This window comes from Dendrobium catenatum, unplaced genomic scaffold, assembly GCF_001605985.2.
Source record: "Dendrobium catenatum unplaced genomic scaffold, ASM160598v2 fragScaff_scaffold_188, whole genome shotgun sequence".
NCBI lineage: Eukaryota > Viridiplantae > Streptophyta > Magnoliopsida > Asparagales > Orchidaceae > Dendrobium > Dendrobium catenatum.
In genome coordinates, this window is record NW_021318650.1 from 977,210 (window position 1) to 995,906 (window position 18,697).

Below are 18,697 nucleotides of genomic sequence, written 5' to 3' on the forward strand. Positions count from 1 at the left end.
GAGAACTTTTTATTATTGGGGGTGGACCAAGACGATCTGTGCCATAGGCCGGAGAGAGACTTGTTGGCAGCAGAGGGCAGTAGCAGCTTGGGTTGCGTTGGTCAGTCCATGAAGCGAATAACGACCATACACAAATGGTCCGGTGAGAAGGTTTTGATGATTCTTCAAACCTTAAAACAAGCCATTAGTGTTAAGATTATATATTGTTATTATCTTTACGCTTAGCTGGAAAATTGAAGTAGGTTCATAGTGGAATATTAGGAATATGCAAAAAGTTTGGATAAATGTAGCTTACGATCCGGTTCGCCAGTGTGCGCGAATTTGAACGGACCTACCATCGCCTATGGTAATGGCCTACGAACTTGTATGGTTGTGCGAGAGAAAGATTGTCGAGAGGAGTTCGTATATGGGAGGATGCGCCGGAGTCAAGGTTACCATTCTTGAGAAGATTGTTCGGTGTTCGCTACATGGCTTTGTTCGGCTGCAACAGCTGTTGAGTGTACTAGGGTGTTCAATCTGTGCCAGCCAGCGTGAGTGGCCAATGACCTCTTGTGTGCATATTTGGCAGGTAATGGACGAGTTAGTGAGAAAAGTGGACATGTGTTCGCTGAACTCTGCCTCGGCTCTGTTGAATAATAGCGAAGATGGGAATTGGCCGGTGCTTGTAGCCAGCAGTTTCATAGACAGATCGGATCTCTTCACTTAAAAAGCAGTGAATAGAGTATTTATTCTAAGGGCAATGGGTTGATCATAGTACGGAATCAAGGATTTTGGAAGCTTGTTGAAGCGGTAAGTAGTCAAGATATTATAGGAATTATTATCTTCGTGTCTTATGGTGGACCGGCCGCGAGCTATATTGTCGACCAAGGTCTTATCTCGGCTAGGTATTGATCATCACTGGAGTTTTTATAGATGCGTTGTTGTAGCTCGTTTTTGAGCTGGATTACACGTGATCTTTGGAAAGATTGAGAACAAACCTCTTAAGGATGCCCAAATGGCCAGATGTCAGTGGACGATTTTAGATGCATTGGTAAGAAATCGCAGACGAGATTAGGACGAGCAAGGAGCGGCGGACCTGTTTGATCCGTAGAATCCACGGGTGATAGGGACCAAGATTTGGGACGGTAGAGCTGGTCCGCCTGGTGAAACCAGACGGGAAGGGGATTTGGATGAAGTTTCAAGAAGAAACAGAAAGGAAGCCATTGGCATTGGAAGATCTGAGTGATCTGCGACCTCTCAGATTGAGTAAGTTAACGTCCAGTGGACAGGTGTTGGGCAGAAGGTTCTTTAGGTTAGAGACAACGAATTTAGAGATGAGGAATGTGCGTGACTTCGAGAGCACTTGAATCCGCCGGATTTATTTGCTGGGACATCTCCGAGTAAGCCGATGGCGAGCCCAATGAGGTAACGAGCCCGCTGCTGATACCAGAGAGGTTAATGGCAGAGAAGGAGCGCCGAAACTCAGAACCCGAAGCAGAACAGCAGACAGGAAGAAGAGAAAAGTATAATATTCGTATTCAAGTCCAGTACACTGAGACTACAATTATTAGGACATACTGAATAGGTAGTTAAGGAATTGCCGCAGGAGTAGAATAAGCTAATTTGTTACATAGTTTATTATCTTAAGCATTTGCACTTGTGATTCTAGATACAGGTCAAATCAGTCATGACTCTACAACTCTCTTCAGGCAAAGCAATCTAACACCTTCAAACTACTGTCAAGGCTACGAAAGATCCCTCATCAAAACACATGGCACCCCGGCTTCAATCTTCCAGTAGCTGTTGAACTTTGTAGATTGGACGTTCCTCTCACAGCAAACTGACAGCCAGCAGCACGTGCACGCGAAGAGGCTGGAATGGTAACTCGAAACAAAACCTCTATGGCTTGTGACATATTCTGCAACGTCAAGGCCTAGTTTAGTTTTGACTTTTTTGTGCTTATTTTCTTTTTAAAACGGATAAATTTTTCTCTTACTGTTCGGTTCCTCAAACCACTTTTCCCAGAACATATTTTGTTTCTTTATTTTTCGCTGTTTTTGACCGAAACTTATTGTACGCGCTTTCTCCGTTAGAAATCTTATTCTAAGCCAAAGTTTCTATAGCAACTGACTTTTACAAAGATAACTGAAATAAGCATTGTTTTCTGTGCTTGTTCATTTTCATATGTCTTCATTTCACAGGAGATCTCAATACTGAAATTTACTCTGGAATTTGTGGTTTGTTGATGCTTTTTATTTACATTCGATACAACTCATAATTATTTTTCTTATTTAAAAAAATTGTACTCAAAAAGTTGTTTTTAACAGTCATTAAGAAAGCCTACTTTGTCTAAGGCAAGACTTACAAAGTTAGTAAAAAAAGCTATCCCGAATGAAATCCTTAGCGTGCGAAAGGAAGATCAACTTTGCTGATAGATCCGGAGATACACATTATGTAACGAAAATTCTATGCTTGTATTCTTTCTATAGAACTACCTTATAAATTGAAAAGAAAATTTAATACAATACTTTTGCGCTATAATTATGAATTTATATAATTTTTAATAAATTATTTTAAAATTTTATAAGTTACGGACTAAACTGTCAATAGGAATTCAAAAAAAAGAAAAAAAGAGACCACTTTCACTACTCATTATCTGTTCAATACTAAACCAACTATATGGTGTGTAAGGTCTCAATTATGATAAAATACATTTAGAGTTAAAAAGATATGCATGTTAATATTTATAAATGAAATTTAAGAATTATTTATAATAACTTTATGTATTCATTAAAGTAATTTATTTTTTAAAAAATATTTTTCTTATTAAAAATCTAATGATAAATGAAGACCTTGCTAAGAAAAATTTAAAGCTTTTTGCAACAAAATTTTTGTTTTATGAGGTGTTAGGATTAGAAAAAAATAGTAAAAATACTCATAATTTTTGTTTAATATATTTGATGTGAATATTACAGATAAACTCAAAAATATCATACATGTATACATAAAAATTTAATTCAGACCGATTGGTTGGAGGTTAAGCAACAGTTGAAGCATGCAGTGGTCTAAGGGGCTGTTTGTTCTGAAATAAAATTGAACAGTGTAAAGTAAATCAAGTGCATCAAATAGTATTTGAGGCTGTTTAGTTGTCTGACAAGTAAGCCAGAGAGATCTGTTTCCTGTTGTTTGGTTAGATATATCGAGAGTAAAGTAAAGCAGTTGCATTTTGTAATATTTTTTTTGTCAGTATATATTTAAGTCGTATTATAAAACTGTTATAAATTTGTTAACAATATAATATAATATTCTGCTGTGTATATAATTTAGCAGTGTGTGGCAATAGATGTAAATAATATTTGTTAATTGAGAGAATTTTTATTTTAAATGTTAAGTAAAATTTTAATTTGAAAATTTTTATCAATATAAATTTTTTCAGAACTTACAACTTGCCCAATAAAGGATACTAATCTCTGAAAAGCCATCTTATGTAAATCATATTTGTCAATTGAGAGAGATGTGCTTGTTTTAAGCTTAACCTACATTCATAATTCATACATAATTCGCACTGTTGTAATAAAACCTGTCGGTTAGAGCAAATGAGCAAAGTTTTCTATCACATTTTTTCCTACTTCATATGAAGCTTCAAAAAGTCGCATTATTCTCACACATTTCCCCACCAGATCATGAATAATAGAAAATCTATATCGATCTGATCATAGCCATTGGAATCAAAATGAAGAAAATAGTGTCAACTTTCAATTAAAACTTATCATGTTCAGCGTACCAAGGCAGCCTCAAGCAAATGATATATGTTACTTAGATTTTATTTTATATAATGATGCATGATATTCTGTGTGCTCCTATTTAAAGATTCAACATTGTGAAAACATTGAATAAATGAGCCAAGGCCAACTTTTCATTTTAATAACAAATAGGATCGAATCTCCAAAAAAAAACAAGAAATAAAGCGAAGTGGCACTTACGAATCATTTTATACAAAATAAAGGATATGGAAAAGATTTTGGCTTCTCAAGAACTACACAATCAAAGAAATCGGTCAAATGTACAATTTAAAAGAAACAAAGATAAAAATATTACACATGTTCAGTTATACATTAGAACTAATTAACACAAAAATATTCTTTTATTGTCTTAAACAAATTTAATAAAGATATGCATAATTTCAACAACTTCAATCAATTTCTACTCTTTACGCATGCATCCATCTAATTTGAATCTGTAGGTTTTGAAGGAAAGATGATATCATGTGTGGATTTTTGATAAATTATCAATATAGTATCAACCTTCTTTTCTGAGAAGCCAGGAATAATTAAATAAGCACAACCTTGAAAAAGCCTTTAAGGATTAAAGAAATAACTGTTGAAACAAAATAAAAAATGTTCTTCTTGCGCATGACTATCATTTTCTTTGTTCATCCAAGCTCTCTAATTTATCTTCCATTGGAGGTCCAACCTTATATTGAAACCAAGCAATTGGTTCAAATCATATTCACAACTGAATATTAGCTCTTTAAAAAAAATTATATTAAAAAGCTACTTTTTAACAGCTTTAAAAATATTTGTCTAAACAATTTATAAAATAATAAGAAAATCGTCCCGAATGAAATCTTAGTGCGAAAGAAGATCAACTTTGCTGCTGATGGGATACAATAGTAACAAAATTCTATACTTGTATTTTTTTATAGAACTAGTATAAATTGAAAAGAAATTTAACAAAATGCTTCATATAATTATGAATTTATTAATTTTTATAATATTTAAAATTTATAATAAAGTTTGGACTAAACCCTCGAGTGGATTATTAAAAAAAAAAAGAGAGAACTCTTCACAATTATTGTTTAATACTAAACAATAGTATGGTGTAAGGTTATTTATGAAAATATTTAGGTAAAGATTATGCATATATATTTATAAATGAAATTTAAAACTATTAAGTACTTGTATTTATAAATGAAATTAAAATTATATAAATGAGTTATAGTTAGACCTTCAAGAAAAAAATAATTTTGTTTTATAACGGCTTTTAGGATCTAGAAAATTATACAATAGAAGTTTTTTATATATATATTATTTACATATTTTATGAATTAGTTGAAATCAAAAATATACTGATATACAAATACAATTTAATTTAGACTTTTAGTTAAAAGGTTAAGCAACAGTTCAAGACGAGTGGTCTAAATACGAGTTGTTGACATAGATTTGTCGCAAATATATAATATATAAACAAAATTTAATTTAAGACCCGTTAGTGAAAGTTAAGCAACAGTGAAGATAAGTGTATAAATACAAGTTTTTACATTATCTGTCGCACTTTGTTATTGTAGGCTTCTCTTTCCCGTCTCCGCCATGTCTCTCTCCGACTCCTTGCCGCACCTTTTGTCCTTACATATCGACCAGGGCGAGCCTCCCTCGAGGGAGAGTAAAAACTGGCGTCCCGCCCAGGATGAGCCTTCCTTCATCGACGTCTCTTCCTCCGACTGGCGCTCCCAACTCCAACCCGAAGCGAGGCAAAGGATCGTTAATAAGATGTGAGACCAATTATCTCTCTCTTGACTTCCTTCCTGATCGTTATCCATTTATTCTTACCCCGATTAGGTTTTTCCTTGCTCAAGTTAGTTGACGGGTAGGTCGGGTGTCTGTACCCGGTGATAAATATTTTAATGATATGAGGATTGAGGAAAATATGAATACTTGTTCAATATGTAATTATATCATGAATCAAGGGTAGGGTTTTTCCTTTTTTAACTCCCTCGATGATGCGTCGTGACAGAATGAATTCGGCAAATTCATAAAAAAGCTTTCCCGCACCTGCGAGAATACTCTGCTGCTTTATATTTTACTTCTCAAGAAAGAATTCTGTTGCTCTCAGAGAGAAGCAGCCTTGAAATGTAAACAATAATAAGATATACTTGCCAGCCTTTTAAATGTCTGCAACATTATTTAACGTAACCTTTCTGTTTGAGAGATCTGAGATTCTATGATGATTACTTTCTGAACCTTTTACCATCTGCATACCTTTTCTGAGATTTACCTGTTCAATTAGGTTTAGGTCATTTGGCTTCATGGCCTGGCCGATCTGTAATTGGTTATTTACTTTATAAATTATGGCAAATCAGTGAAGCACATGAACATCAAGAAACGTTATGTTTCTGTATTCTGTGGTTATGTTTTTCCTTAAAATGAAAATACAAATGGAATGCTAAGCTATGTTGTTTACGTTTCTTGACCGTGCATTGTACTACTAATATTTCTTAATTTTATTAATTTGCATTTCTTATGAGCACATATGAATCAACTGTTCACCCAAATGGAAATGTATTTGGATGTAGTATAATTACTGTTTAGTTAATTCTCACATTGTTTACTATAGGCTTATAGTTTTTTTTTTTTTTCACAAAACAGGTCACAACACGATCAAAACTCAATATCTCTGAAAGCAGAAATATGATTCGGAGTCCTTACAGCGAGATATACAAATAGCTCAACGGCGGCGACGGGCGAAAAGCGCTCCGCGGTCTCCAAAAATGAACTTTTCCTTCGCTTTCCTTCTCTTTCTCTCTCCTTAGATATTTTTGATTTTATAAAAAAGTTCTCTCTCCTCAAATCGAGCTGATTTCCTTATAACATTAGTCTGATCGTCCTGGCTGATCGCCACATCGTCTAGGACGATGTGACCAAAATCCAATCGTACAGGACGATAATTAATTTACCAAAAATTCTTGCTCTCGGGATTTTGCCATGCACTGATCGTCCCAGGACGATCCCACTCCAGAAAAATCAGCTGTTTCAATACACTGATCGTCCTGGACGATCTCAATATCGTCCCGGACGATCCTGGGAGAAAACTCAAATCTGAGAAGGTAAATCAAAGGAACGAGCTCTCACACTTTAGGCGGCAACAAAGAAGTCAGCCTTTAGGCCACGTGGTTTTGATGGTAATAATTTGAGTCTACATTCGCATAACTAAGCAGATAGTTTTAGGATGATGTAGTTCTCTGTCACCCACTCCCTGCCTCCACACCTCCATCACACCACATACATGTAATCAAACCATAAGCCACAAGAACCTCTCGATCCAAATTTTGCCCCAAGAAACATTTCTTATACAATTCCAAAACAATTCTTCACACCCAACTTTAATGAATCTAGAAATTACTGAATTGTAACTATCAAAATATTGGTTAGGACTTAGAAGCTTAAACTGTCAAAATGTTATTTATAAATGAAATATGTATGAATTTAGTATTAAATTCATACAATCCTCAAAAAGAAAACACATTAGCTATGCAAGTATTTTGCTAATCATTTACTACTGAGTAGGACGATGCACTTATTCTATGTCCAGGAGAAAGAAATGTTGAGAACTCAAAATGCTTTTCAAACATAGCAAAAATGTGTTTGTAGAATGGAATGCATGATCAATCAAAATCTATAGGGTGCTACAGTTCCACTTAAATGGATGGCCCTAACTGCAACCAGCTTTCCTGCATTTTCTGGCCTCCTTGCCATATGAACGACAGCAGCAGCAGCAGCTCTTGAAGAAATGCCATCCTGGAGAATTAACGCAATGAACAAGAGAAATATAAATATTTGCAATAAATATATCAGAAAGCAAATGTGTTTACCAGTAAGCCTTTTTTCAAAGATAAGGTTCTCGCAACTTCAACAGCTTAAGCAGTGCTTATATAATATTTAAGGCATGTAAGAAATGGTTGTCTTCAAATATTGAATGATATAAAATTTCTTATCATTCGTCGTTTCCAATGGAAATTATGACGGAATCAATATTTTATTTTACTCCAATATTTCATAAGAAATGTAGCAAAGAGATTCAATTAATATAGAATAGTGTAGCCAAAGGTAGATTAGTATTCCAAAAGTACAAATCTTAACCACTCAAGTGTATGGAATGAATCGAATGATGATGTGATATTTATTACACATGGACACCCATCGAATTCGACTAAGCTATGCAAATAGCCTAAAATTTTATAATGCTAATGACAATACGTCAAGGAAGATGCTATGCACAAAGTAGGCAACATTCCAGTTGCATTCATGTGATTTAACTTGCCTATGGCTGTGTTATTTAACATTATTTATAAAAAAGTTCTCATATATCAATTAAAGATGCAACATGCGCAACATTTTCTAGAAAATTAAACGTGATTGAAAGCAATAGAAAGAAAAAAAGAAAAGAAAAGCAAGCGGAAACATAATTGCTTGATAAGACATTGACAATATCTTATGATCAAGGAGTGGTGTCTCTAAATGAGATATTGTATGATTTATAATTTGATGGCAAAATATCCAAGTAGGTAACGACAAAAAGATATCAAGTGGCACTTTCATTATTGATACAGTTCAAAGAAGACTCCCTAATAGAAGAATGGAAGCCCAAGATATATCCAATTCTTATAATTTCTAAGCATTGTCAGTTTATACAGGTGAATGCAAAGGCAGAACCAACAAACATACCTTTATAATCTCATCAATCAATTTAACATCCATAATACTTCGTATATAACCTACAAAATACATCTCAACTTAAATACAAAGAAGAAATTGCAAAATATATCTAAACAAAATAAAGAAAAGATATTGCAAGCAACTTATGAGAAGTGCATTGACTCTTATTACTACCTGGACTATCCCAGAAATGATGCTAGTTTCAGAAGGCTCCACTCAAATTATCCATCAAGTACACAATAAGTCTACATAGAGTTTATAACAAGTAGCTTGTTGCATTTATGCGAAAATCTGCTAATCGAATAAATAGTAGGGCATTTAATCAATATAAGTTATTTTCACGAGCATGAATATTTTTATACAGTTCCAAGTCTATAACCTAATATTCTAAAGAGCAATGAGACAAAAATAAACCCTCAACCTTTTTCATCCTATGTTGAAGATTACAGTTAAAGGGGCAAATTTATAAATCCAGAAGAGTCGGCAAGCTGTGGTTAGAGTGCAAGGATTGAGAAATTAGCAAATGAATATTTTAGTTATATTTTTATTATTTAAATAAATAATTAGTACTGCTTTTAAAGATATTAGTCATCAACAGGCTTCTTGTTACTCTTCTTGGTCCTCTTGATCATCTATAGATCTAAAGTCATGTGGCAATCCAATGGTGAAAATAATTTGGGGTTTCTTTACAAGAAAAATATAACTAGGAATAATTGTAACAATATAGGTGAGATTACTACTAATTAGTTCTTGTTCTACACATCATAACATCTCTATGGCTATTATCGGCAACTTGTATAAGCTTTTCAACACTAATTACAACCCAACTTTGAATCGCCCCTTTATTTATGTTGGCAATTATGTACCTATATATCTCAGATTTTTATTTATATGTTACATAAAATTAGTTAGTTTTAAGTTTCCATACAACTTTTAGCAGTACGATCAAGGTTGGACAAGTCCAGATTCACCGATTCACTGAAGCAGAAATAGTAAAGATCCAGAAATTAAAAAGCTATCAGACAATTTAAAAAAATAATTCGGACAAGAAATATATTCACTTCTAAAGATGAACTTAATAAATGATTTACATCATAAAATTAATTATTTAAATTTGAAGCCAAAATGGTGTCGAGATTCACAGGTTCGCTGAAGTAGATATCCAGAAACGAAAGAGCTAAAGAAAAACACGTGAGAATAATATATAAGGGAGAAAGAGAACATGCGAAAGTCATCTTACGGCCACCGAACGGTCGGAGGTTGGAATGTTTCGACGGTTGAATTCATCTTCATGCATCCAAATTAATTGGAGAAGGGATTCTGAAACGTTTAAGAAGTTGAAAACATGAAATGAAGAAGCGGATGATTAAATGCCGGGAGTACTAACATTAAATATTTTTGGGCCACGAAACCTACCGGAGGAGATGACGGCGAGCGGAGGTAGCAAGATGTTGAATAATTTCAGAAGAGTGAATTAATTGGAGAGAAACCTACTTGACGGCCAGTGGAATCAGCTAGGGCAAGCTGACGACTATGGAGACAGGTCGAAGACGAAGCATCGTGATATTAGGATAGGTTTAGACTTGCAGGAAAAAGTTAATCATATGGCATAAAACATGCATAATTAATAAATAAAGTAGCAAAAGGTGCAGAATAGAAATAGGGGAACGAAACTTAGGGAATATGAAGGGACGTTAAAATTAAATGAGTTTTCTTAATGTGAATTTTTTTGATTTATTAAAACATGCACTGAAGAATATAAATAGAAAAACGGAACTTAGGAATCTCGAGGAGCGGCAAAATTAAATGAGTTTTATATAATGTGAATTTTTTGATTTATTAAATATTTTTAATAGAACGGACCACAAAGATAATTAAAAAATAAGTAGAATGAATGGACAAAATTTTCGGGAGGAAGAAAACTCTAGCCCTTTTATAATAGTGTATATATAATATTGACAGTAATAGTAATTCACTGATAATAATAGAAAACAAAATAACATAACATTATGATAATACTTATACCTATAATTATAATAAAAGAAAATTTTACGTCACCGTATAAAAGGGGAATAGACTTGTAAGATTTAAAGGATTTGGCTACAGGTGCGAGAGGGAGGTCAAGTGAGGATGTTAGAAATGAGATAGGGAGAAATCGGTAAAGAGACAAAGCGGAAGTTCCTGGATTTCGGCTTGGGATGCGGCTAGCTCAGATTGGAGGACTGGAGGAGGATTTGGCTAGGTAGGGAAAAGTTCCCCTCTCCCTCTCTCTCTCTCTCTCTCTCTCTCTCTCTCTCTCTCTCTCTTTGTGAGGGCTGAAGGTTTGGGCAAGGCAAGGATAAGGAAGGTGGGCTGCTAGGTTTCAGTTTGGGTAGAGGGACTGGATGGGGGTTGATTCGCAGAGATCGGGAGCAAGGCAGGGCTCTGTCTGAGGATTCGGTCGATGCAGGTAAGGTGACGGGTTGACTCCGTCGGGTAGAGGGCGCTTGTGTGCAATCCGTTTGGTTGGGGTTTTGCGATCTGGAGGGAGATTTGAATGGATGATCGGATGGGGAAGTGGAGGTCGGCTTCTGTATCTGGAGTTCGGCCGGATATGGGTCGCTCGAGAGCTTCAAATGGATGTTCTGGTTTGGTAAGGTTTTCGTGGATGAAGGGGAAGGAATTCGAATCTGCTTGCGGGAGGTGGAGTTTGCGAAGTCAGATGTAGGCGACGGGCTAGGGAAGAGCTACGAGCAGGAAGTCGTGGGGCTTGCGAGTCGTGGGGGAGAAGAAGAGCCAATGAGAGCCTTCGCTCTCATTTTAACGACGCGCAGCAAGAGCAGCGATCGAGGCAAGCGTGGGATGATTGCAAATGGCTCCGAATCGCAGGGTATGGGTCATGACTGTAGAAGCGACGAGAGCAGCGATTTGGGTGAGATTTTGCCACAGGTAATGATTTTGAGTTTTTTTTTTTTAATCTCGTTTTGTCTGTTTCTTTTGGCTCTAGCAGATAGGTCAACAGTCATGAACTGTGCCTTTGATATTTCTTTCCCATGCAATAGAAGTCATCTACAAATGATTAACAAATAGAGTCTCTTAGTAATATATTAAGTGAAGGAAGAACTACTTTGTAAAACTTGAGGTAGAGAAGCTTCAAATAAAAAGAATTTATCATGAAGCAATTGATACCAAACCATCACCATTGCTGAAAAGCAACTAAAAGTTGGTGGTCATGACTTCCAAGTTATAATTGCAAAACACTAAAGTATCATCTATCATGATATCATTCTCCCCTAATGTAGTTGACACGTCACCAAAAATCATGTTGATCAAGCACGAATTTGGAAGCATTTTTGAATTAGAAACTTTCAAATTTAAAATTGGGACCATTCGAACTCCAATCTCAGCAAATTTATAGTCAAACTAAACATCTCGACAAGACAAATCTAATGATAGTAAAATCAATCTAATCAGAGTCCTAATGGCCTCGAATCAAGGAGATCAAGCATATTTGGAAGCTTCAAGGCATTAATTGAGTAACCAAATGATCTCCAAGTATGGCATGGTTATAGTGGAATCGTGTTGCTCGACGAGACGAATCCAATGAGCCCAATATAACTTAATTTTCTCATCATTAACACTACAGGAAAATCACCCATTTCCGGCGGCCTTTTCCGGCGGTTTTGTTATTTTCCGGCGGTTAATTTTCCACCGGTAAAATCGGCGTAGGAAAATAAATTCCGGCGGCAACTTATTCCGGCGGCTTGCCGGCGGGCCAAAACCGCCGGTCAAAATAAAAAAAAATATTAAACCCGCTCCCGCGCTGCCGGCGAGCGGCAGCTCCCCGCGCTCCCTCGGGTTACCGGCGTAGCCAGTTGCTCCCGCGTCCCGACGCCGCGCCGCCCTGCCGCTTCCGATGAGCTCCTGCCTTCCCGAGCAACCGGCCAGCTCCCGCGCACGCGATGTCGGCCGTGAGATTCGAACCGCGGTCCTCCCCGAAGAATTTCAAGCAACTAACCAAAATGACGATTATGCAAATACGTTTTTTTTTGTCAATATTTTTTATTTAAAGTATATTTAGAACAAAAATCAATTATTTTTTTAATTATTTTAAAAAATAAAACTAATTAATTTAAAATAAAAAATAATATTTAATATAAAATAAAAATTAACTAGCTAATTAATTTTAAAATGAGAATTAATTAAATAGTTAATATAGTTTTAATAATTTTTTTGTTAAATCCATTTAAATAGTAAAAATTTTATTCATTTCAAATAAAATTTTTTAAAAAGCGTCGGAAAAGGTAAAAAAGCCGCCGAAAATTCCGCGGAATTCGGTGAGAAAAAGCGCAGAACCGCGTGGACAAAGTTGCCGGAAACGTGACCGCCGGAAAAGCCGCCGGAGAATCCTGCGGGAAATCAGTGAATTTTCCTTATGGTGATAAGGCACTTTTTTAGATGCTTGTATAAAGCTCTCATGATTAGAATGAATGCATACTTGGGACCGTGATGAAGCACTCTTAATTTCCTAAGATCTTCTTCATATAGGGTTGTTTCCGTACGAGGCTTACTTGCAAAAACCTACAATAGCCCATGTCTTCAAATGAAGTGCGAGAGGATAGAGGAGAATAACAGGGATAATTCTTTAACATTGTTCCAACTATCACCGTTGCTGACGACTACCAGCTATTACGGGCTGACAACCACCTTCATCAAATGAGGATCACCATAAAAAATCTCTATCATGTTTAGAGTATTAAAAAGATTTAACCGCTGCTTTGGGTATAAAAGTTCATCATAATCCCTATTAGGAAAAATCAATCCTATTGTTGGGCATTCATCGTCTTCTAGGACACTTAATTTTTGTACTCCCTCTTCTCAATGGTAAATAAAGAGGTCTTTGTATCACTTACTATTATTATTTAAACACTATGTCAGCCACCGGTTTTTGTTACCTTTTAATAGTTTTTCAACATAATATTATATTGGTACTAGTAATTTTAATCTATTTGTACTGAATCTTTGTACACTGCTTAAAACATAAAACACACACTCTACTTTGACTCAAATTTTTTAATATGTAATAATAATAATCATTCTTAATTTTTCTCTAGCAAGAACGAAAAAAAACTAAATAACCTTCTCAGCAACATCCATGTTTGTTATTTTAATTCATTTCATCTTGAATCAACAATAAAATTACTATATAGTGTGAATTATTTTTTTAGCAATAAATCTTTAAGAAGTGTTAGGTGAATCTCCAATAATAGTTGGATGGAAGTTGTGCATATTAATTACTTTTCACATGGAAGATACCATTATCATTATTATAACTAATGAAGATCATAACTTGCAACCTATCACCAAGAGGCTAGAGAGCTGGAAGTGAAGCGTCTCCTATTAGATTTGTTGGTTGAAAGCTTTAGCTACAAACCAACAGATCTAAAGTTTGAAGCTTCCATATGCGATGTGTTGAGTTTTCTTATTGCTTCAAAAAGTAAAAAAAAAAAAAAAAGAGAGAGTTGGAAGAAAAACATTCAAAATAATCTTCTACACTTACAAAGAAATTAATGTAATAGATAAAAGAAGATTTATTTGGCAGGCAATCCATCAGCAAATTATTTTCCAACCAACGAAGTAGCTACACCAACTTATGAAAAATAGGGTAACAATATTTCACAGGAAATTTGCCACAACCATTTAAGGAAAATCAATATAAGAAATAGAAAAATAACCTTAATTAAAATATAATAGAGTACAATATTAATTAACAAAAAAAAAAAAATTAATACATTACCCACTAACACCTAAAAATATGTGAGAGTTTTATTCCATTTCATTGAAATTCTCCCTCATTTATTTTACTTAATTTTAATTAAAGTATTATTTTTGTGTAAATTAAATTAAAACCTAAAAATTATATATATATATAACTATAATATTGCTACTTTCATTAAAATAAATGAGAGTTATATTAAATTTTATCAATTCAAAATTCTCAAACTAATTAATACAAAATAAAAATTTTAATTTAAAAAATTCTATTAGGAAAAACAACTTGTAAAAATTGAATTTAAATTAGTTATAATGGGAAACTTAATTTTATACGCATATTCGGACAAATATGGTTGATATAAACATGATTACATTTCTATTTCAAACAAAATGAGCCTTATGTTCCTTTTTATCCTACGAACAATCAAACAGGAAAGAAATTTAAATTTCTCTTTCAAGCGCTTTTTCCATCTCCAGCAATCTCAATGCTCGAGTGATTAATTTGTTGTAAAGCATCACTATACCGCCTTTTTACTACTGTTCATTGCGATTCTTTCAACTACCTTTTGTTCAAGGATAAAGTTCATTTATTTTTTGTTAATTAGGTTAGAATGCATTCAACGCCCATAATATTATGATATTGGCAATTCTATGTTAAAATAGAAAGGAGAACTTTATGTTAAAAAGAAAGAAGATTTAAAAGTGTTTGAGCCTGTCAAATTATTTTGAACTTGGTGTTTGACCATTAGATGCAATTTCAAGCTCAAAATAGGTTCAAACTTGTAATACAAAGTTTGAATCTTAACACAAATATTTGGGTTTGAACAAGGTTCAAACTTATTATTATAAGTTTGAAATAGAGGTGTAAAACTAGATTCAAGATTTAGTTTCGAGCCTTATATATTAATGTTTGAATCTAGTTCAAACTTATTTTTTGAATCATATTTTGGCCATTGGCTTTAAAATAATGTTTAAAATCAGGTTCAAACTAGATGCAAACTTTTACTATTATATTCAAAATCTACTTCAAACTTCTTAGTAAACCTATATTCAAAAAAATAGCTTCAAAATAGAGGCTAGGGTCAAATCAAGTTTGAATTTAGGTTTGAACATATATTTGAAACTAAGATTAAACCAATATTTCATTCTAATACTCTTATTTGTTTCAATATTCCTCTGTTGAGGCAATATATCACATTAGATATTAATTATACATATGACCACTGTATATATAAAATTAATAATGGGAGATGTTGAAAATATTCATAATTTCATTCAAAGTACAAGTGTCCGCATTAGTATTTACAATATATTCATGATATTGGCCCAAAACTCAGATATTAGCTAGTCATGATAAAGATAGAAGACAAACACATCTTCATTTCTTGTATAAAATGTCACCTGAATAGTTCAAAAGTACTCTTCACACTCCTTTATCCTCCAAATGTATGATTGCTCACAACAAGATAAGCTAATATCTTCGAAGAAAATATTTTGCTCTTCCCTAGCCTCCCTTATACTTTACTATAGCACTGTGATTTCTTGATATGGCTCCGAGGTATTGTAGATGCTGCGGCGCTGGTAGTTGGAGCGTTGTGGCGCTGATTCTACACTTGTAAATCTTTCTCTTTTTCCTAAGCATTTCCTACATAACATCAACTAAAAATAACATTTTTTATTGATAATTAAGATAATAACATATTATAAAATTTATACTTAACAATAAAAGATTATGCACAATAAAGAGTTATATACTAATTATGCATATTTTTTATGTTAATATCATATATAATGATAATATTAAATAATTTATTAACTTATATCAAATAAGTTATTTTAGAATATTATTTTTATATTTTAAAATAATTTTAAGTTTAAATAATATTAATATAAATATTTTATAATCCATGAGTTTGGTGTTGTATCATTTAACTGAACATTTCAAGCTTGTTAACTCTTTGATCTCTTTCATGTTCTACTAAAAACATTCCGATCTCAAATAAGGAAATGAATGAAAACCAATTCTGTAATATCGGCCTTGCCAATCCGTTTTACAGTTAGCTGTCGTGGAAACAATGCAATCATTTGACAATATTGCTAACTAATGAGCTCCAAGAACAGTGCAGCATTAGGATGCAGGCCAGCTTCACGAAGCGTCATATCCAGCTGCTCATGACCATAAACCTTTCTTGGGAAGTTTGATATTAGCTGGTAGCTTCCAACACCAGGTATTTCCAAAGAATCTATGTATTTGTATATGGATCGAATTGTGTCAGTGCTTGTGAACTTCTGTTCCTTCTTTGTTCCATTTGGAAATCTGATCAGTAACTGCAATGCAATTTACTTTGTTTAGAAATCGGAATCATTAGTTCTAAAATAATAGATTTATACATAAGAGTAATGTTATTTATACTCTTGTCTTCTGAGCTTCTATTGAAGCCTCCTTAGGCATTGGTGTCTCCTTTGGAACTTCTTTCATTTGTTCAAGAGTATGCTTTTGTGCTGGTTTTCTTGAAAGATTTTCATCATTTGGCTTTCTCCTCCTCTCAGTTGCTGATAGAACCTCTTCTTTTTCCTGCGAAATAAACAAATTGTATTTAGCGTATTCAATGCATCTGGGTTATGTTCCTACTTAAAAACCTTATCTTTCTGAAGAGCTGCAAGATAAGCTTTATCTTGTTCCTCTCTCAGTCGGCGATTTTCTCTGATCACTTCTTCTTCTGCTGTTATTGAGAGCCTGAAAGCAGAGCCTTGCTCTTCTAGTGTCCTCTGTAAGATTTCGACTAATGCCTCGGGGGAAACTGGGCCTTCAACCTGAAAAAAATGTTCTTTTGCAGAAACTACTACAAAAAGAAAAGCTAGAAGAAGTAATTTGTTGATTTTGCATTGTTAGCCCTTCTGAGTTACTGTATTTGAATGCTTATATCCATCTTAAAAAAGTCTGGAAACTTGCATTGCAGCTAGCTTCGGATTCTATAATAAGCATTTAATTTAGTTCCTTTTCAATGTCACTTGCGTAATACAGTATTTCCCTTTGTTTTGCAGTGCATTAAAAAATTATTAGTCCAAATCAGTTCGTTGGTTATCTGCTAAATATTGAACATTGTGTTCCTAGATTGTTATACAGGAAATATAAATACAGTCTCCCATATAATAAACATATAAAAGGATTGAACGAAAAGATACTGGGATTATAATTGGTGAAATAAAGCTTTAATAAACTAATAATCAATGAATCGAACAACCTAGCACTTCAAAATTTTGCCTTGTACCTTCTGCAAAACTGCAATGGATTTTCCTGTGGCTGGAGCAACAACAGCACAGAAAGGGAAGCTCGTTACACGCAGCGCCATTGCCATCTCCAGCCCCTCCCCTCGACTCGCAACAGCGCCCCATGAAACAAAATTCGCATCAAGAAACTGCACTGCCAGTTCCGAGCACAGGGTTTCATGGCAGAACGAAGGAGTCAATGGATGATCAGGAGAGTGAAGATACACAAAAACAAACTTGGACTCATTTTTGGCTATCTTCAAAGCCTCCATGAAGCGGCTTGCGTAAAAGAATGGATGCGATTCACCGTACTGCCTCTCAAAGACATTCAGAAAGTACCACTCTTCAGGAATATTGATCTCAAATTCTTCAAGCTGATGTAGAGGTTCTGGATATGAAGAATTCCTTCCTGTGGCTTCTCGGCCGATTACTCTTGAGATGTCATGTAGAATGCCGAAAGGGAGTCTCATCATTCTTCTCACCAGATTGTTGCATGAGGTCCTTAGCCCTTCTATTAAATCATGGCTGGTTTGGCTTGAGGCCATTTGTAGCAAGGTTTGATATTGCAGAAGCAGAAGCAGAAGCAGGTTATACAATAATTCAACCGAGAAGTTGTCTCCGATATTTCATTTTACTTTCTGTATTTTGTTGCTTGAGTCTAAGAGTTTATGTAAAAGGCAAGGAATTCTTTACCTTCTTGATATTTGGGAAGAAGGCATCCGGTTAGATTACTTTATTCCGTCTGTTTTTCTTGCAAAGAAAAGCACATTTAGGCTTTATTTGGGACAGTTTTTTTACTGCTTCATAAAGTAGCTTTCTAGTACAAAAATTAAAAATTTATACTAGAAAACTGCTTTAAGAAACAGAAAGAAAGTCGTCTCAAACGAAGCCTTAGCTACTAAACCAACCACACTTTTTTTTTGGGTAACCAATGCAATACCAAAAAAACTTGAAACCTACACATAAAATATTTCAGGGTATTACCTAAAGTGATTTTTGAAGTACTATTATCAAACAAATTTTTTAACTAAGATTTTATTTGGGACAACTTTCTTCCTACTTATAACAGCTTTTTAGTAGAAAAATTAAAATTATTGTATTAGAAAACTGTTTTAAGAAGTAATAAAAAAATCGTACTCATTATAATGTGCACATGAAGAGTTAATGGGTACAGTGAAATGTCAATATAATTGAAGTACACA

At 34.2% G+C, this 18,697-nt stretch overlaps 1 protein-coding gene across 1 annotated transcript; it reads right to left on the reverse strand.

Moving 5' to 3' along the window:
• Positions 1 to 15,934: 15,934 nt before the first annotated feature.
• Positions 15,935 to 18,225, reverse strand: LOC110100457 (plant UBX domain-containing protein 10-like). Its single transcript, XM_028692921.1, has 3 exons — positions 17,498 to 18,225; positions 16,858 to 17,039; positions 15,935 to 16,566 (listed from the first exon to the last, which is right to left on the reverse strand). The coding sequence occupies exons 1-3, from the start codon at positions 18,038 to 18,040 to the stop codon at positions 16,323 to 16,325; spliced, it is 969 nt and encodes a 322-aa protein (XP_028548754.1). The 5' UTR covers positions 18,041 to 18,225; the 3' UTR covers positions 15,935 to 16,322.
• Positions 18,226 to 18,697: the final 472 nt, after the last annotated feature.

Coding starts and splice junctions, on each gene's coding strand:
- LOC110100457 (XM_028692921.1), bottom strand. CDS start 18,040: ATGGCCTCAAGCCAAACCAGCCATGATTTAATAGAAGGGCTAAGGACC. Junction 17,040..17,497: donor CCATTGCAGTTTTGCAGAAG/GTACAAGGCAAA, acceptor CATTTTTTTCAG/GTTGAAGGCCCAGTTTCCCC. Junction 16,567..16,857: donor CAGAAAGATAAGGTTTTTAA/GTAGGAACATAA, acceptor CTAAACAAAGTA/AATTGCATTGCAGTTACTGA.